The 21,288-nt window shown below is 39.5% G+C and overlaps 1 protein-coding gene across 1 annotated transcript in view; it reads left to right on the top strand.

Annotated features, from left to right (window-relative positions):
• Positions 1–21,149, top strand: part of LOC113917969 (adhesion G protein-coupled receptor E2) — a 39,097-nt gene extending 17,948 nt beyond the window's left edge. The window contains exons 10-16 of the mRNA XM_027586083.1: positions 7,854–8,051; positions 8,317–8,552; positions 14,284–14,350; positions 14,760–14,851; positions 15,809–15,977; positions 16,062–16,172; positions 21,093–21,149. Of these exons, the coding sequence (XP_027441884.1) occupies positions 7,854–8,051; positions 8,317–8,552; positions 14,284–14,350; positions 14,760–14,851; positions 15,809–15,977; positions 16,062–16,172; positions 21,093–21,134 (915 nt within the window). The 3' untranslated portion in view covers positions 21,135–21,149. The remainder of the gene's footprint in view (positions 1–7,853; positions 8,052–8,316; positions 8,553–14,283; positions 14,351–14,759; positions 14,852–15,808; positions 15,978–16,061; positions 16,173–21,092) is intronic.
• The last annotated feature ends 139 nt before the right edge of the window (positions 21,150–21,288 follow it).

The following is a 21,288-nucleotide window of genomic DNA, read 5'->3' as shown; positions in this document are numbered from 1 at the left end:
GTTCCACAAATAAGTGAAACCATATGATAATTGACTTTCTCTGCTTGGCTTATTTCACATAACATAATCTCCTCCAGTCCCATCCATGTTTGAGCCCTTTTAGAGATATTTTATGTATAAACAAACTAATACATATAATATACAGTTTTATTTTCACTCAAGCCATTGCCTACCATATTCACTCTTATGCATTTTTTCCATTTAAAATACTTGTGACATTCAATATTGATACATAGAGAACTTTATCATTCATTTTTACACCTGCATAAATTTCCATTCTGTGGATGTTCCATACTTTAACCAATCTCAAATGATAAACATTTTCTTTGTAATATTTGGTTTCTACAATGTTGCAGTAACAATGCTAGATCATTTGTAGTTCTAAAATATATATTATATCTATACGTATGTGTATCTCTATCTCTATCTCCACATTTCAACACATTTCTGTAACCATCCAATGGATTCTTTTAAATTTTAAAGTAGGATAACTATATTGTCATTCTTGGCTATTTCCCCACCATTCATGCAAGGTGTTTAAGTGGATAGATTTGACTTTTCTTTCACTTTTGAAAATGTCCTGAAATCTCTTTTTCAACATTTGTTCTCTTCATTGGTTGGGTTTTCTTCATTGAATGCATATAGCGGCTCTCATTTGCCTGGTTCCCATATTTCCTTCTCCTCTGATTTCCTTTTACTTCTCTCCTTATATTAATATTCTCTTATTATGTTCAATTAGCCAATATATAGTATATTATTAGTTTTTGATGTAGTGTTCAATGATTCATCAGTTACATATAACACCCAGGGCTCATCACAACACATGCCCTTCTTAATACACATCAGCTTGTTACCCCATACCCCCATCCTTCTCCCTTCTGTAACCCTCAGTTTGTTTCCCGGATTTGTTTGACAAGCATCTTTCAACTAACATCTTCTTTCATGAAGATAGAAGTGTTTTCTTTTTTTAATTTAAATTCAAGTCAGTTAACATATAGTGCATTATTAGTTTAAGGGGTAAAGTGTAGTGACTCATCAGTTGCATATAACACCCAATGCTCATTACATCACGTGCTGTCCTTAAAGCCCATCACCCAGTTACCCCATCCCCCCACCCACCACCCCTCCAGCAACCCTCAGTTTATTTCCTAGAGTTAAGAGTCTCTTATGGTTTGCCTCCCCTCTCTGTTTTCATCTTACTTTATTTTTCCTTCCTTTCCCTGAGTTCTTCTATTTTGTTTCTTAAATTCCACATATGAGTGAAATTATATGGTAGTCTTTCTCTGACTGACTTATTTCACTTAGCATAACACCCTCTAGCTCCATCCACGTCATCACAAATGGCAAGATTTCATTCTTTTTGATGGCTAATAGTCCATTGTATATATTAACATAATTTTGCCCATTTTTTCATTCCTGTTCTCTATATCTCTTTTTTTTTTTGGTTTTGGTTTTTGTTTGTTTGATTGTTTAATTTAATTTTATTATGTTATGTTAGTCACCATACATTACATCATTAGTTTTTGATGTAGGGTTCCATGATTCATTGTTTGAGTATAACACCCAGTGCTCCACGCAATACATGCCCTCCTTAATACCCATCACCAGGCTAACCCATCCCCACATCCCCCTCCCCTCTAAAACCCTCAGTTTGTTTCTCGGAGTCCATAGTCTCTCATGATTCATCTCCCCTTCCTATCCCCCCCCCTTCATTTTTCCCTTCCTACTACCTTTCCTTTTAACATACAATGTATTATTTGTTTCAGAGGTACAGGTCTGTGATTCATCGTTTTACACAATTCACAGCGCTCACCATAGCACATACCCTCCCCAATGTCCATCACCCAGCCACCTCATCCCTCCCACCTCCCAATACTCCAGCAACCCTCAGTTTGTTTCCTGAGATTAAGAGTCACTTGTGGTTTGTCTCCCTCTCTGGTTTCATCTTGTGTCATTTTTTTCCTCCCTTCCCCTATGGTCCTCTGTCTCGTTTCTCAAATTTCTCATATCGGTGAGATCATATGGTATTTGTATATCTCTGATTGACTTATTTTGCTTAGCATAATACTCTCTAGTTCCATCAACGTCATTGCAAATGGCAAGATTTTGGTTTTTTTGATGGCTGCATAATATTCCAGTGTGTGTGTGTGTGTGTGTGTGTGTGTGTGTGTGTGTGTGTGTGATATATATATATATATATTACCACATCTTCTTTATCCATTCATCTGTTGATGGACATCTTGGCTCTTTCCATGGTTTGGCTATTGTGGACATTGCTGCTATAAACGTTGGGGTGCACATACTCCTTCAGATCACTACATTTGTATCTTTGAGGTAAATACCTAGTAGTGCAAATGCTGGGTCATGGGGTAACTCTATTTTCAACTGTTTGAGGAACCTCCATACTGTTTTCCAGAGTGGCTGCACCAGCTTGCACTCCCACCAACAGTGTAGGAGGGTTCCCCTTTCTCCACATCCCCGCCAACATCTGTCATTTCCTAACTTGTTAATTTTAGTCATTCTGACTGGTGTGAGGTGGTATCTCATTGAGGTTTTGATTTGGATTTCCCTGACGCCGAGTGATGTTGAGCACTTTTGCATGTGTGTGTTAGCCATTTGGATGTCTTTGCAGAAATGTCTGTTCATGTCTTCTGCCAACTTCTGGATTGGATTATTTGTTCTTTGGGTGTTGAGTTTGATAAGTTCTTTATAGGTCTTGGATACTAGCCTTTTATCTGATATGTCATTTGCAAATATCTTCTCCTGTTCTGTCGGTTGTCTTTTCGTTTTGTTGACTGTTTCCTTTGCTGTGCAAAAGCTTTTTATCTTGATGAAATCCCAATAGTTCATTTTTGCCCTTGCTTCCCTTGCCTTTGATGATGTTTCTAGGAAGAAGTTGCTATGGCTGAGGTCGAAGAGGTTGCTGCCTGTGTTCTCCACTAGGTTTGTTTTTTTTTAAGAAAGAAGCATTTTGTTTTTATGTTATTTTTTTTGTTATGTTATGTTAATCACCATACATTACATCATTTGTTTTTGATTTAGTGTTCCATGATTCATTGTTTGCGTATAATACCCAGTGCTCCATTCAGTACGTGCCCTCTTTAATACCCATCACCAGGCTAAGCCAACCTCCACTCCCCTTCCCTCTAGAACCCTCAGTTTGTTTCTCAGGATTCCTGTATGACATTAATGTCTTTCATCCATTTTGAGTCTATTTTTGTGTGTGGTGTAAGGAAATGGCCCAGTTTCATTCTTTTGCACGTAGCTGTCCAATTTTCCCAATACCATTTGTTGAAGAGACTCTCTTTTTTCCATTGGACCTTCTTTCCTGCTTTGTTGAAGATTAGTTGACCATAGAATTGAGGGTCCATTTCTGGGCTCTCTATTCTGTTCCATTGATCTATGTGTTCGTTTTTGTGCCAATACCATACTGTCTTGATGATTACAGCTTTGTAATAGAGCTTGAAGTCCGGAATTGTGATGCCACCAGCTTTGCTTTTCTTTTTCAATATTCCTCTGGCTTTTCAGGGTCTCTTCTGGTTCCATACAAATTTTAGGATTATCTGTTCCACTTCTTTGAAAAAAGTGGATGGTATTTTGATAGGGATTGCATTAAATGTGTAGATTGCTCTAGGTAGCATTGACATTTTCACAATGTTTGTTCTTCCAATCCATGAGCATGGAACGTTTTTCCATTTCTTTGTGTCTTCTTCAATTTCTTTCATGAGTATTTTATAGTTTTTTGAGTACAGATTCTTTGCCTCTTCCGTTAGATTTATTCCTGGGTATCTTACGGTTTTGGGTGCAATTGTAAATGGGATTGACTCCTTAATTTCTCTTTCTTCTGTCTTGTTGTTGGTGTATAGGAATGCCACTGATTTCTGTGCATTGATTTTATATCCTGCCACTTTACTGAATTCCTGTATGAGTTCTAGCAGTTTTGGGGTGAAGTCTTTTGGCTTTTCCACATAAAGTGTCATATCATCTGCAAAGAGTGAGACTTTGACTTCTTCTTTGCCAATTTGGATGCCTTTGATTTCTTTTTGTTGTCTGATTGCTGTGGCTAGGACTCCTAGTACTATGTTGAATAGCAGTGGTGAGAGTGGACATCCCTGCTGTGTTCCTGACCTTAGGGGGAAAACTCTCAGTTTTTCCCCATTGAGAATGATATTTGCTGTGGGGTTTTCATAGATGGCTTTTATGATATTAAGTTATGTACCCTCTATCCCTACATTCTGAAGAGTTTTAATCAAGAAAGGATGCCTTACTTTGTCAAATGCTTTTTTTGCATCTATTGAGAGAATCATATGGTTCTTGTTCTTTCTTTTATTAATGTAGTGTATCACATTGATTGATTTGCGGATGTTGAACCAACCTTGCAGCCCAGGAATAAATCCCATTTGCTCATGGTGAATAATCCTTTTAATGTATTGTTGGATCCTATTGGCTAGTATTTTGGTGAGAATTTTTGCATCCATGTTCATCAGGGATATCAGTCTGTAGTTCTCCTTTTTGATGGGGTCTTTATTTGATTTTGGCATCAAGGTAATGCTGGCCTCATAAAATGAGTTTGGAAGTTTTTCTTCCATTTCTATTTTTTGGAACAGTTTCAGAAGAATACGTATTAATTCTTCTTGAAATGTTTGGTAGAATTCCCCTGGGAAGCAATCTGGCCTTGGGCTCTTGTTTATTGAGAGATTTTTTTATTACTGCTTCAATTTCCTTACTGGTTATGGGTCTGTTCAGGTTTTCTCTTTCTTCCTGGTTCCGTTTTGGTGGTTTATACGTCTCTAGGAATGCATCCACTTCTTCCAGACCGTCTAATTTGCTAGCACATGTTTCTCATAATATATTCTTATAATTGTATTTCTTTGGTGTTGATTGTGATCTCTCCTCTTTCATTCATGATTTTATTTATTTGGGTCATTTCTCTTTTCTTTTTGATAAGCCTGGCCAGGGGTTTATCAATCTTATTAATTCTTTTAAGAACCAGCTCCTAGTTTTGTTGATCTGTTCTACTGTTCTTTTGGTTTCTACTTCATTGATTTCTGCTCTGTTCTTTATTATTTCTCTTCCCTGCTGGGTTTAGGGTTTATTTGCTGTTCTTTTTCCAGCTCCTTTAGGTGTAGGGTTAGGTTGTGTATTTGAGACCTTTCTTGTTTCTTGAGAAAGACTGGTATTGCTATATACTTTCCTTTTAGGACTGCCTTTGCTGCATCCCAAAGATTTTGAACATTTGTGTTTTCATTTTCATTTGTGTCCATGAATTTTTTAAATTCTTCTTTAATTTCCTGGTTGACCCATTCTCCTGTTTCATTTGTAGGTGTTCAGAATGGTTTGATACCTATCTAGCTGAATTCCTGAGACCAGATGAAATTTAGGTGTCCTAGTCCTCTGCCATCTTGCTCCTCATCCTTGTTCTCTATATATTTTAAACTGTGCTTCAAAAGGGTCCATTTTTAATATGACCTCTTTAAATCTTGCCTTCATTTCCCGAGGGTTTTTTCCTTCTATTTATTTACTGGGCTTTTGTAACACACAACTTCTTAAGATTTCTCTTCTCTGATGCCTTATATCTCTGCTTTCATTACTTACTTATAAAGGCAAGTGCTTCCTTGCCTTTTTCAGGGTAAATAATTCAGGGTAAATTCAGGGTAAATAATGTCACAACTTTCTTCTGCTCCAAGTTAACAATTATTTCATGAGTAATCCTTACTAACATTTTTTTTCTCTCTTCTTCCTTTATTTCTGGTGATATTTTGTATAATATTCTGTATAGATCTGTGTTCCTTTTGATCCCTTATCTTTAAGGCAGATGGTGTTTCCTGGAGGAGTGATTTCCAAGATATGTATGTAAAAACATGTTCAGGGCTATATTACAGGTTTTCATGGTTTTTATGTGAGTTTAAAAAATTTATCTAAGCAAAATTAGAAGTCAGCAGTGGGGCTTTCACATGCAAAACCAGTTTTCCTCCACAACTAGAGCCAAACTTCTTCCTGCAAATATGGTTCTTTTGTATAATTAAACACTTAGCTTCAGCTCCTCTGAATCTTTAAACAAACTGGTATAAGGAGACTCCTGCCCACATCATTCCCACTGTTGTAATCGTGAAACAGATTATTCAGGTTTCCTCTGATGTGCATTTCCAGTCAATCTTCTCTGATTTTAACATCTCTTCCAATTATTCTCTATTTTCACAGAAAGTAGAAATGATGTTTTTGGTTTTCATTACACTTGTGACATTTGAAGCATTTCCAAGAACAAGTGTGTGTGTGTGTGTGTGTGTGTGTGTGTACGTGCAACCTTTGGGCCACCTTTTTCAATACCAAAATAATTAACCTTTTCTTGCAAACAAGGATTTTATTTAAAGCTTGATAAGTACTTGAGTTTGGAGTGAATCATTAGCAATGGGGAGATATGAGAGGGGAGTAGGGGAAACAGATAAGTGCATGTGCTTTTGGGGTCCATGTTATTTTTCCCAGCCCAAGAATATTATTATTTTTTAGCTGAGCTGGTACAAATACTCATGAAGGTGATCTCAGGTCATTGTGATGGGTAGGACTGAAGTATCACTTCCAGAAGAGCAACATGTAAAACTAAAAAACTTAGTTTCAGCATCAAAATACAACCCTAATATTCAAAGTCTTGATATCTTGAAGGAGAATTATCCTGTCACACAGATACTGCTGAGTTTATATGAGCTCTACTTCTCTTCTAGACATCAGACCCTCAAGTAATTCATTTTTAAAAAAATTGATTTTATTGGGGTACAATGTTATTGCAATAAAAATCAGATTATAAGTGTACACATCATAAGTTTTCCCAATTCTAAACACCCTGTACTGCAACTCTCACTGAGCTATAGAACCCTTCTATCACCTCAGAAAACCCCTCAGTACACTCTCAGTGTTCCCATCCCTACCCACAGGAAACCACAGATCTAATTTTATCACTATAGTTTACTTTTGACTACCTCAGAGTCATTCAATAGAGTAGAATTATTCTCCTTTGTGTCTGGCTTCTTTACTCAACATTCTATGAGATTCTACCATGTTACTGTGTGTAACAGTAGTTCATTCCTTTTTACTGCTATATAGCATCCTAATATATGATTATTCCACAAATTGTTTATCTGTCCTCCAGTTAATGGGCATTTGCATCACTTGCAGTTTGGGCTATTATGAATAAAGCTGATATAGAAGGTTGTCTTTTTTTTATGTTATGTTAATCACCATACATCATTAGTTTTTGATGTAGTGTTCCATGATTCATTGTTTGTGCACAGCACCCAGTGCTCCTTTCAGTATGTGCCCTCTTTAAGACCCATCACCAGGCTCACCCATCTTAAACATTGTTTTTGTGGATATTTGTTTTCATTTCTCTTGGGTAAATACCCAGAAATGGAATTGCTAAATCCTATGATAGGTGTATTTTAGCATTAGTGTATGTTTAACTTTATAAAAAATACTCCCAAACTCCATTTCAAAACAGTTGTTACCTTTTATATTCTCAAAGAGCAGTGTATGAGAGTTCCAGCTGCTCCATTTTGCTGGCATTTGGTACTATCAGGGTTTTTAAGTTTTGCTATTCTAGTCTGTGCTTTTAAAAATGTGACTGTGGGGCACCTGAGTGGCTCAGTTGGTTAAGTGACTGCCTTTAACTCAGGTCATGATCCTGGAGTCCCAGGATCGAGTCCCACATCGGGCTCCCTGCTCAGCAGGGAGTCTGCTTCCCCCTCTGACCCTTCCGCCCTCTCATGCTTGCTTTCTCTCTCATTCTCTCTCTCTTAAATAAATAAATAAAATATTTTTTCTTTAAATGTGACTGTGATCTCCTCGTTGACGGGTCCCAGGAGGAGGATCCCGTGCTGGCTGTGATCACCTACCTGGGGCTGGGCCTCTCTCTCCTGTGCCTCCTCCTGGCAGCCCTCACCTTCCTGCTGTGCAAAACCATCCAGAACACCAGCACCTTGATCCACCTGCAGCTCTCAATCTGCCTTTTTCTGGCCCACCTGCTCTTCCTCATGGCCATTGACCGGACTGAGATCAAGGTACTGACACTGCCACAGAGGACTCCCTGCCTTGTCCTATGTGGTGATCATTTCGTGGAGCATTGATAAAATAGCCCTGGGTCCTGGGGAGGTTAAAGGGGTAAGTAGCCTATTTCACGCTGACTAATGAACTAGAAGACAAACCCTCTCCTGACAACTCGACCATATACATGAAAGTTCTCTTCAATGGCAAAGTATGGTACAGGTCCTGGGGCCACCCTCCTCCCCGATAGTCCCTCCTGGTGACACCTTTCTCCTCCCCCAGGTGCTGTGCGCCATCATTGCCGGTGCCCTACACTATCTCTACCTGGCGTCCTTCACCTGGATGCTGCTGGAGGGTCTGCACCTCTTCCTCACTGCACGCAACCTGATGGTGGTCAACTACTCCAGCGTGAGCAGGGTCATGAAGAAGCTCATGTTCCCTGTGGGCTATGGAGTCCCGGCTATAATTGTGGCCATTTCCGCCGCATCCAGGCCTCACCTTTATGGAACACCCACCCGGTAAATGCAAATTCCCACTGTCTTTATCTTCTCCAGCACAACCATGGCCATCATAGAACTAAGAGCAATTTAATTCCACCAGAACATGATAGGCAGAGAAAAGTCAGTGACCACTCCGAGGACATCTACCTGGTGGAAAATTGCGTTCATTGAAGTGACTGTTTTTATTTAAGTTCTTAAGATTTAATTATTTTTAATTTATTAATTTCCATCTCATTTTTTACTTTTTTTAAATTCAATTAGCCAACTTATACTACATCATTAGTGTCATCCCATTTTTTCTTTTTCAATTTTTTATTTAAATTCCAATTAGTTAACATGCAACATTACTATTAGTTTCAGATGTAGAATTCAGTGATTAATCACTTACATACAATACCCGTTGCTCATCACAACAAGTGCACTCCTTAACCCCCATCACCCATTTAAACCGTCCCCTTACCTACCTCCCTCATCAACCCTCACTTTGTTCTCAGCAGACTCTAGGAGTCCACTTTCTGGTTTGCCCCTCTTTTTTCTTTTCCCCCCTCTGTTCATTTGTTTTGTTTCTTTTTTGTATTATGTTATGTTAATCACCATACATTACATCATTAGTTTTTGATGTAGTGTTCCATGATTCATTGTTTGCGTATAACACCCAGTGCTCCATTCAGTATGTGCCCTCTTTAATACCCATCACCAGGCTAACGCATCCCCCCCCACCCTCCCCTCAGAAACCTCAGTTTGTTTCTCAGAATCCATAGTCTCTCATGGTTCATCTCCCTCACCAATTCCTCCCCTTCATTTCTCCCCTCCTACTATCTTTTTTTTTTATAACATATAATGTATTATTTGTTTCAGAGGTACAGGTCTGTGATTCAACAGTGCTACACAATTCACAGTGCTTACCATAGCACATACCCTCCCCAATGTCTATCACCCAGCCACCCCATCCCTCCCACCCCGCACCACTCCAGCAACCCTCCGTTTGTTTCCTGAGATTAAGAATTCCTCATATCAGTGAGATCATATGATACATGTCTTTCTCTGATTGACTTATTTCACTCAGCATAACACCCTCCAGTTCCAACCACGTCGTTGCAAATGGCAAGATCTCATTCCTTTTGATGGCTGCATAATATTCCATTGTGTATATATACACCTCATCTTCTTTATCCATTCATCTGTCGATGGACATCTTGGCTCTTTCCATAGTTTGGCTATTGTGGACATTTGCTTTGTTTCTTAAATTCCACACATGAGTGAAATAATATGCTATTTGTCTTTTTCTGATAAGATTTGATTATTTAATATTAACTATGAAGTATGTTAATAATTACATAGTATAAATTATGTTTTATATTAATACTGATATATAAAATATTGATAATTATAAATTAACATATAGTGAACATAGATGAGGTGACTATTTTCTATCTTTTAGATTTAATTATTTCATTTTTTGTGGGGTAGAGAAGCTTATATTTTTTTTATTAGGTTCAGGGGCAGAATTTAGTGATTCTTCAGTTGCATACAACATCCAGTGCTCATTACATCAAGTGTCCTCCTTAATGCACATCACATAATTACCCCCATCCTCCTCTCCTCCTGCAACCTTCAGTTTGTTTCCTATAGTTAAGAGTCTCTTATGGTTTGTATCCCTCTCTGATTCACTTTATTTCTCTTTTCCTTCCCCTATGTTCATCTGTTTTGTTTCTTAAATTCCACATATGAGTGAAATCATATGGTATTTGTCTTTCTCTGACTGACTGATTTCATTTAGTATAATACCCTCTAGTTACATCCACATTGTTGTGTATGACAAGATTTCATTCTTCTCGATGGCTGAGTAATATTCTGTGCATATATATACCACCTCTTCTTTATCCATTCATCCTTTGATGGATATTTGGGCTCTTTCCATTGTTTGGCTATTGTGGACATTGCTGCTATAAACATTGGGGTACACGTGCCCCTTTGAATGATTATGTTCGTATACTTTGGATAAATACTTAGAAGTACAATTGCTGAGTCATAGGGTAGGTCTCTTTTTAACTTTTTGCAGAAATTCCATACTGTTTTCCAGAGTGGCTGCACCAGTTTCCATTCCCACCAACAGTGTAAAAGGGTTCTCATTTCTCCTCATCCTCACCATCATCTGTTGTTTCCTGAATTGTTAATTTTAGCCATTCTGACCAGTGTGAGGTGGTTTCTCATTGTGGTTTTGATTTTTATTTCCCTGATGCCAAGTGATGTGAGCATTTTCATTATGTGTCTGCCGGCCATTTGTATGTCTTCTTTGGAGAAATGCCTGTTCATTTCTTCTACCCATTTCTTGACTGGATTATTTGTTTTTTGGGTGTTGAGTTTGATAAATTCTTTATAGATTTTGGATACTAGCCCATTATATGATAAGACATTTGAAAATATCTTCTCCCATTCCATAGTTTGCCTTTCATTTTTGTTGATTGTTTCCTTTGCTGTGCAACAGCTTTTTATCTTGATGAAGTCCCAATAGTTCATTTTTGCTTTTGTTTCCCTTGACTTTGGAGATGAGTCTAACAAGAAGTTGCTATGGCTGAGGTCAAAAAACTTGCTACTTGTGTTCTCCTCTAAGATTTTAATAGATTCTTATTTAACATTTAGGTCTATCATCCATTTTGAGTTTATTTTTGTGTATGGTGTAAGAAACTGGTCCAGGTTCATTCTTCTGCATGTGGCTGTCCAATTTTCCCAACACCATTTGTTAAAGAGACTGTCTCTTTTCCATTGGATATTCTTTCCCACTTCGTTGAATATTAGGTGACCATAGAGTTAAGGGTCCATTTCTGGGTTCTCTATTCTTCAATTATTTTAAATAGTCAGTGCATATTATATAAATGACTATGTATTAGTATAATATTAATTGCATCTCATATATTAGTAAATGTCTATTAATAAAATATTCATTGCATTAATTGAGGGGGTTCTTTTAAAATCTAGAAAACAAAAGTGACATAAAGGCAGGCATTGATTTGTGTAAACTCCTTCTCTATCTTAATTTTAAAAGAAACGAAGGGTCATTTGGATGACAAAATAACTGTGACCACAGCTAAGATTTAGAAATCAATTCTGATGTACAATCACCGTTCTAAATATTTTTCACGTGTCAGCTCAAATCATCCCCCCAACAACCTGTGCAGTAGAAACTAGTATTGGGCCATATTACAGATGAGTAACTGAGGCACAAGGAGATTAACTAACGTGGCCAAGGTCACACAGCTGATTGGTGGCAGAGCTGGGGTCACTTCTGGTCTGGTGCTCACACTATGTGCTTATCCTGATGACAGGAGTTACTCAGCTGCATCAGGGAGCCATGACCAGCTGGCCTCCCTAGGGAGTTGAGCAGAAAGGTCAATGAACTTTTTCCATAAAGGGCCAAATAATCAATAAATTCCAGCTTTGTGGGTCTTATGGTCTCTGCGGCAACTACTCAGCCCTGTCCTCAGAGCACAAACAGAACCACAGACAATTCAGGAGGGAATGAGAGTGTGTTCCTGTAAAACCCACTTATAAGAGCAAGCGGCAGCTGCCTGCTTTGCCAATGCCTACCTTCAAAGCTTCCCTTTGATGCTTCCTGCTGGGTCCATCTGACCCTCTCCCCAGTCCTCACACCTCCCACCTCACTCACAGCTCCCCTCCCTGGGGATAAAGTCCAGCTCTGTCATTGCTCACAGTGTGGCCTTGAGATGCCTGACCTGTGAGTGTGTGAGTACCTGTGTCCTCATGAGGAATAAGTTATGTAATGCACGTGAGCCTTACTGCTGGGGTAGGTCACTGTTTTGCTTCATTTGAGGTTTTTTTTTGTACTCACTTCTTGGATGGTCCAAAATTTTCACCTTGTCTACACATACTCATCCTTCACATCTCAGCTTTAAAACAATTCAGTTCTTATGATTTGCCTCCCTCTCAATTTTCAAATTATTTTATTTTTGCTTCCCTTCCCCTATGCTCATCTGTTACACAGTGTTGTTTCAAAGTATAGGGCATTTTCTTTATGCCTCCACACACATATTTGAAAATGCTTCTATCTTCATGAAAGAAGATATTAGCTGAGAGATGCATTCTACACAGAGTTGTTTCATTAGGTATATGTCACTTTTTTTATGCTTCCACACTTACATTATGGAAAGAGTCCAGATACCCATCAATAGATGAATAGATAAAAAAAGAGGTGGCACTTATATTTACAATGGAATATTACTCAGCCACCAAAAAGAATGAAATCTTGCCATTGGCAATGACATGGATGGAACTACAGGGTACTATGCTCATGAAATAAGTCAGTAAGAGAAAGACAAATATCATATGACTTTGCTTATATGTGGAATTTAAGAAACAAAATGGATGTAGTGAAAAGAAGGGCCATATCCACCCCAATGTTCATAGCAACAATGTCCGCAATAGCCAAACTATGGAAAGAGCCGAGATGCCCTTCAACAGATGAATGGATAAAGAAGATGTGGTCCATATATACAATGGAATATTACTCAGCCATCAGAAAGGATGAATACCCAACTTTTACATCAACATGGATGGGACTGGAGGAGATTATGCTAAGTGAAATAAGTCAAGCAGAGAAAGTCAATTATCATATGGTTTCACTTATTTGTGGAACATAAGGAATAGAATGGAGGACGTTAGGAGAAGGAAGGGAAAAATGAAGGGGGGTGGAATTTGGAGGGAGAGATGAACCATGAGAGACTATGGACTCTGAGAAACAGACTGAGGGTTTTAGAGGGGAGGGGGTGGGAGGGTTGGGTTAGCCCGGTGATGGGTATTAAGGATGGCATGTACTGCATGGAGCACTGGGTGTTATACGAAAACAATGAACCGTGGACCACCACATCAAAAGCTAATGATGTATTTTATGGTGACTAACATAACATAATAAAATTAAATTAAAAAAAAACAATTCAGTTTTTTCAGGGAAACCCTTTCCAACTACTGGGATCTCCTATACCCTGGACTAGATTATGAATCCAGCTACATATCCTCATAGCTCCTCATACTTGATAATAAAATTCATCATCTTGATTTTGTCTATTGTCTAATTGTTGATTCTCCAACTTCATCTCTGTCTCCCTGAGAACTGAGACCACTCTACCGTAATCCCAACTGGGTCTTCAGGGTCAAGCACAGATCCTGACACAGAGGATACACTTGACATTTGTCTGAAAAAAAAAAAAATATATATATATATATATATAATTTATTTTACTGATTGATTCTTTTTTCCTTTAAAAAAATTTATATTTATTTCTGCAAGCATTTCTAGAAGCCAAAACTTAAAAGAGCTCTTTGAAAGGAATTTATGTTTCTTAAAAACAACTTTATTACAGAATGCTTCACATGGAATAAGCTGAACATACTGAATGTATAAACCTAATGGGTTTGGGAATAAGTATACACCCATGTAACCGTGACCACTGACAAGAGCATATACAAAGTTTTGGTAATATAAGATAAATAGGATCAAGATATCAATTATAAACCATTGTGACTATAGATGACAGTGTTGTAGGCTGAAAATTAGTTATGAAGTTAGATCTTATGTTCAATGTTCTTACACAACAACAGCAACAGTAAAATAATAATAATAATAATGAAGGAGGAAGGAAGAAACATTGGGAAGGGAGGGGTATGTTTATTTATCAGTCCTTTGTCCATAAAAGCCAATATTTTCTTGAATCTCTTCCCATCTCTCTCTAAGATGCTGGCTCCACACAGACAAAGGATTCATATGGACCTTTCTTGGCCCTGTCTGCACCATTTTCTCCGTGAGTAATGGATGACATCAGAGCAGCCCGCCTGTCCAGCTGAGGGTTATTCAAAGACCAGGTGTATCAGGAGAGTGACAGGCAGGGTGAGCAGTCATTCCAGTTGGTCCAGGACTGATGAGGGGCTCCCAGGAGGTGGGAATTCCCATTGTTAAACCAGGAATAAAGTGTTTCCTGAGATGTGGTTCTTTCAGTGCTAAAATTTGGAATTCCCATGCAAACTGAATTGAAGCGGTCGCCGAAGTTACAGGACAAACATGGGCCTGAGTTACTGGGTGTTTGGTTTGCTTTTCTAGAACAGTTAACAAAACACAAAAGCTTCTTTCCTGCCAGGTTAGGAGCTGGATGAGCTAGGACGAAGGTTTGTCAGATGTGGAGTGTAGTTAATATACCTGTGGGTTTTCTGCAGATTAATTTGGTTTTCTTTCTGATGACCTTCTGGATTGTGAAAAACAAGCTCTCCTCCATCAACGGAGATGTGTCCACCCTCCAGAACACAAGGTGAGGATGGGTCACAGGTGCACACCACCCCCTACACAGAACATTATCCTCATGCTTCCAAGGCTCTGGTGTCCCTTCATGGGGCTCCTGGGAGGACGGGAAGAGAGAGGTGCAGCCACCCTCCTTGGCAGCCAGCTCAGATTCCGGGGTTTGCTGCTGACACCCATGCCAAAAACATCTCATCCATGCACAACCATAACAACCAACTGCTTCAGCTGCAGAGAGAATGGACTTTGTTCTGATAAGCAGGGATTGCTACCATGGCCCAATGAAAAAGGTCCTGAGAACTTTCACATACTTATAACACACTCAGGAAATCATAGTTTCCAGAACCAGCATACCCCATCATGCCCATGCCTTCATGCATGCTCTGCCCTCTGCCTTCCCCTTCCCTTGCACCTGGTGAATTCAGCTTCAACATCCACATATCACAACATCTAAGAGTTTGGGGATGTCCTCTGCTTTCCTCAATTTTGCACAGAATCAATGGCCTCTATTCTGGGCAAAGCATGTCCTGGTTCAGTTCATGGAGAGGGTGAGGAAAGGAACAGCCCTGGATGGAGAGAAGTACCTCACTTCACACACACACAAAAAAAATCATTTGTTCTTGTCTTTCCACTAGACTTTAAGGTCTGTAAAAACAGAAGTCTTGTTTTTGTTGTTTTGAATGCCCTAGCCCCAGGTGCACAGAACATTCTTAGTAATGTCAGTTGAAATTGAGGATCTTCATGAAACATCATGATCTGTTTGAAATTCACATTGTCAGGTGTCATCTTTATCCTCAGTCCTAGTCAAAATGCCATCCTGGACCCAAATAGTGTTTCTCTTTAGGGAATCATTGACAATAAAGATCAAAGTTGATCACAACTCAATCAGAAGCATCATGGAGTGGACTTGAAACCAGCCCTGGTTGTGTTGCTCTGGGTGTATCATGATCTCCTTTCTCCTCCTACCCAGGATGCTGACATTTAAAGCCACAGCTCAGCTGCTCATCTTGGGCTGCACGTGGTGCCTGGGCATCCTGCAGGTGGGTCCAGCTGCCCATGTCATGGCTTACCTCTTCACCGTCATCAACAGCCTGCAGGGCTTCTTCATCTTCCTGGTGTACTGCCTCCTCAGCCAGCAGGTACAACTGCCCGACTCCCACCCGGGCCTCCTCCCATCCTCACTCCCTTCGGTGAGCTGACCCAAGCATGCTTTACCTCTGCAGGTCCAGGAACAATATAAGAAATGGTTCAAAGGGGTCAGCAAAACCAAAGCCGAGTCAGAAAAGTACATGCTCTCAAGTGGGACCATGTCTGATGCCTCCAAACACAGTGTGGTAAGATTATGCGGTGCTCCCAGAGCACTTCACTAACCAATCCTCTTGAGAAGCTTATGCCTATCCCACTGGAAAACCTGGGATATATAGCAGGCAATACTCTTGGATGGTTCACACCAAGTTTACCCCTGGACTCCCTTGAAGGCACTTCCCTGTCTGGAAATGAGGTCTTCCTATACTTACACTCACTGAGGTTCTATGCTCACATTGACCCTTGCATGACTGTCCTCCTTCCCCACAATTGTAGAGCACCCCCTTTGTGTGACATGTTGCATATGGTTTCCATTTTACTTGGGGAGAAGATACAAAAGATAGATACTTATAAGCAGAGAGGGAAACTTGCTCAGCTAAATAACTAGGAATTAATGATCTGGAACAATGATGCACAAAACTGCACAGTCACTGCCCATCCTTTACCCCAAGTCATTCTGGAAAGAAAATGAGACTCATAGGGCTTATGTCAATTATGCATGGTCTTCAGCCTCCTCTACTTTCCCCCAAATTCAGTGACCCCCCACCCTGCCTGCCAAGTCATCTGCACATCTCTCCCCAACTTGCTTGTCCTCCTTCTAAAGCTGTTCCTTCCCAAATGTTCTACTCATCAAAATCTCATCCTTCGAACTTTTTCCTCTTCCCAGCAGATGTTCTTACGGAATTCTTCATATAGAAAACATGAGTCAGCAGGAAGAAACAAGGTTAATTTTGCACTCTCAAAACACCAACCATTTGGCGTCCTGTTCATTGTCTCCTCATTCCACCTTGTCACCACAGATAGACAAAATATGCTTCCTACCTTTTACAGCTAATCCCTCCACCTGCACACCTCCTGAATTCTCAGTAACTTCACATTACTGATCATATATTTTCTCTCTAATATATTTGGTCTCATGTCCTCAATAGCATCCTTTCCACCCGCTTTGCAACATGTTAAATCTCTCTCTGACACTGAAGTATTGTTATATATTTGATTCCTCCCTCTTCTTCCTCCAGGTATTCAAACCTGGATTTTGCCTCCATCATTCTACCAAAAGAGCTCTCCCTTAGGCCTCCAATGTTCTCCACCTATAAATATCTTTTGGTCCCCTTAGCTTTCTTGACTGCACTTGGTACTCTTGGCAGTACTGGATGCTGTGCTTGCCTCCTCCATTTTGAAATACTCCTCTTGTGTGTCTGGCTTCTATGTCTCAACAGTCCCTGGAAAACTTGCTATCTTTCTACTTGAGCTTTCTTCATCTCCTTTATATTTCAACTATGAACCACTTCTATTCTCATAGTTTGGTACAAGATTTTATGATGTATGTAGATTAATGTTTAGGAAAGTTAATAAGTACATTTCGAAGTGTACATCTTGCTTGTGTGTTGGAGGAGGCAGCCATGGGATGTAGGGGAGATTTTTCCTATTTTGCTGTATATATACATTGTTAACATTATTTAAAAAGAGAATATTCACATATTTGTGATCTGAAAAATAAAAAGAAAATTCTAAGTTGCTACAAAGAACAAAGAAAGAAATTCACATGATATGGATAACTATCTACTTTTCACTTTAAACTGTTCACATCTACCCTCCAGGAGGGTATGTGCTATGGTAAGCGCTGTGAATTGTGTTAGACTGATGAATCACAGACCTGTACCTGTGAAACCAATAATACATTATATGTTAAAAAAAAAAAGAAGAAGAAGAAGAAGAAGATAGCAGAAGGGGAAGAATGAAGGGGGGGAATCGGAGGGGGAGATGAACCATGAGAGACTAGGGACTCTGAAAAACTGAGGGTTCTAGAGGGGAGGGTGGTGGGGGATGGGTTAGCCTGGTGATGGGTATTAAAGAGGGCACATTCTGCTTGGAGCACTGGGTGTTATATGCAAACAATGAATCATGGAACACTACATCAAAAACTAATGGTGTAATGTGTGATGATTAACGTAATAAAAAAAAGTGTTCATATCTAGAAGGACCGTCTCCAGATTATGGGAGCAATGCACAACTTTTGTTGGTGTGTTTATATTTTCCATACCAGTTACTCTCCCAGCAACCTCTTTCCCTAAAAACCATTAATCCTCCACAAGACGTAGACTATCCTTTGAATCTGGGTAAGGAGGAGGAGTGAACAACATCCAGTCACCCACAATATGATCTCCTCACTTCACTATGTGGAAGTGCCTAGCTGCTTCCTAAAGCAGACAGTATACAGTACTTTTCCCAACATGCAAACCCCCCTGGAAATAAAGCCCTCCCCACAAAAAAACCTACAAAACAGAGTCCCAAGCAGAAATCCCAGACTGACCTTCTAGCACATTCTCAGGGTGTTTTACAGCTGGGAAATTCAGTCTGTGCTGGCCTGAGCTCAAATACTGGCTCAGCTATTTGCTCTTTATTACACTGTAAAACAAACTTTTATATCAGATCTCTTAGCTTCCTCATTTCAGAACCTTCTCACTATCCTCCCCGACTTGTCTTAGCTTCCTCATTTCAAAACCCTCTCACTGTCCTCCCTGACTCTTTCCAGCACCACTCCAGATTCCTCCCACCTAGCTCCTCCAGGACCCCACCCCTCTTCCCACCATCAGGCACTCACATTCCCTCATCAGGACCCCTCAATGACTCTAGCCCATCCCTCTGGCCCACAACAGTCTCCCCCATTCTCTGACTCTCTCCAATTCCTTTCTAGGCTCATTCTTCCAATTCCTCACATCTCCCACATGCAGAATTCCTACTTCTCAGCTTCACAGAATCCCCAACACCCAAGCCTTGGATTACTGATCATGTTTCTGGATTCCTGACCACCCAATACTGAAATTTCAATTCCACTTACTGCAGATCCATGACCTCGGATCTCCAGGTACAAGAGGCAGGGGTTTCTGGTACCCAGGCTCCTCTAGTCACAAAGTTCCAATTCCCAGATTCTGAGGATTCCAACTTCCAGGAATCAGCCTCAAAGTCCTCTTCATTCAGGGGAGTGCATGCTGTCTTCTCTGCCCTTAAAAGCCTCTGAAGTAGGGAGCCCAGGGGGCATGATGACCTCAGTGTATTCACTGCAGCATTGGAAGGCAGAAAAACACAAACCACTCAAGTGAACCATCAATAAGAAATGGCAAGATGAAAAGTTACTTTGGTTTTAAGGAATGCCAGTCCACAGACACAAAGGCTGAAACACTTCTTCCTATGTTGACATGGAAAAATCTCCATGTACAAGTTGTTGGGTGTCCATAGCACAATACCATATAATTCTAAAAGCTTAGATTTATTAACATTGTAATATTTACACAGCCATACTCTTATCTAACTTTTCATAATTAAGTTATAGATTCTATGTTTGGCAGAACAAATTATAATTTGTTGATAATAGAGAATACTTATTCAAGGGAGGTTAGGTCAAGGTGAGGATCAATCAGATATGTCTTGTGTTTGTGGCGTTATATTTTTACAACAAAATGTATTCATGTTTTTACTTGTTATCAAAAGTAAACTTTTAAGTGTTTTAAATAAGGTGCCCTCTCCTGGTAAAGGCAAGAATACCATTGCTAGAAAACGAAGTATACAATGGAATATTACTCAGCCATCAGAAAGGATGAATACCCAACATTTGCATCGACATGGATGGAACTGGAGAAGATTATGCTAAGTGAAATAAGTCAAGCAGAGAAAGACAATTATCATATGGTTTCACTTATATGTGGAACATAGGGAATAGCATGGAAGACGTTAGGAGAAGGAAGGGAAAATCAGAGGGGGAGACGAACCATGAGAGACTATGGACTAAAGAGACTATGGACTAAACCAAGAGTTTTAGAGGGGAGGCGGGGTGGGGGAGTGTGTTGGCCTGGTGATGGGTATTAAGGAGGGCATGTATTGCATGGAGCACTGGGTGTTATATGCAAACAATGAATCATGGAACACTACATCAAAAACTAATGATGTACTGTATGGTGACTAAAATAACATAATAATTATATATATATGTATATACATATATATGTAGAGAGAGAGAGAGAGCAAAGTATAAGGCATGACATATTCCAACTCTAATTCTTAATTAGTTCTCTGCCCACAATGCTTCTTGAAATTCCTTGTGTATATGGAACATCTGGTATCTCTTGTTAAGCTGCAGATTCTGAGTGAGTAGCCATTGGGCCTCTACCTTTGCTTAGGAAGCAGGACTTGTGGAGCAATCTCATGGTACCCATGTTAAATACTCATTTCAAAAGACTTTGAAAATCCATAACTGAATAGGCTCACAATTCTTTATGCTACCTCCAAGCTCAACCCCATGGGTTGGAAACAAAAAAGAAGAGGTACCCGTACTTGAAAGAAAGACATAAAGCAATCATTATTTAGAGAAGGCATGATTGTTTGCTGAGAAAGCTTCAGAGCATTCACTGGAAAATACTGACAGTCCAATCACATCCCAATAGCAAGGTCAACATTCAAGATGCATTGGTTTTCCTGTCAAAGGAAAAACAAATTTTAAAATGCAAAGAGGTGTTTGAACATAATAATAAAAAAATTAATTAATTAAATTTAATTTTTAAAAAATAAAATAAAATTTACAACTAAAACTTCTACAGTACCTGAGAACAATCCTACAAGAAATGCATGAAGTTTGTCAAGGAGAAAACTGTCAAATGTAACATAAGAAGAACTCATAACCTAGAGAAAGAGAGAGGTCGGTGGGGGTGAGGAAGTCTTAATATTATAAAGAAGCTATTATTTCCAAATTCATCTACATAGTCAATGCAATGACAATCTAAGTCCCAAGATATTTTTGTGAAATTTAGTAAACTAGCCATCAAGTGTATATAGAAGAAAAAATGTGACAGAGGAGACAGTTCACTTGAAGAGTAAGCAAACAAGTGCTCACAATGGTCCATTTCCTACTTTTTCTTGACCAAACTTTAATCAGACCTCTCTCTTTCCTACAGGACCCTGGATTCTGCTTACCCTCAAGTCTGAGCAAGTACTAAAAAAGTGGAACATGCCTTCCCCAACAGCCTCTCCTGGGAACTGGCTGACCACAGCAAGATCCTTTTTGTCACAACACACTGACAATTTCCCCTTATTTGTCCAGCTTTCCCTCCAAAGATGCTGCTTATTTCTGTCTGCTTCCTCCCTTACCCT

The sequence above is a fragment of the Zalophus californianus genome, chromosome 1, assembly GCF_009762305.2.
Source record: "Zalophus californianus isolate mZalCal1 chromosome 1, mZalCal1.pri.v2, whole genome shotgun sequence".
Classification (NCBI taxonomy): domain Eukaryota; kingdom Metazoa; phylum Chordata; class Mammalia; order Carnivora; family Otariidae; genus Zalophus; species Zalophus californianus.
The sequence above is the reverse complement of the archived record's forward strand: the minus strand, read 5'-3'. Positions and strand labels throughout refer to the sequence as shown.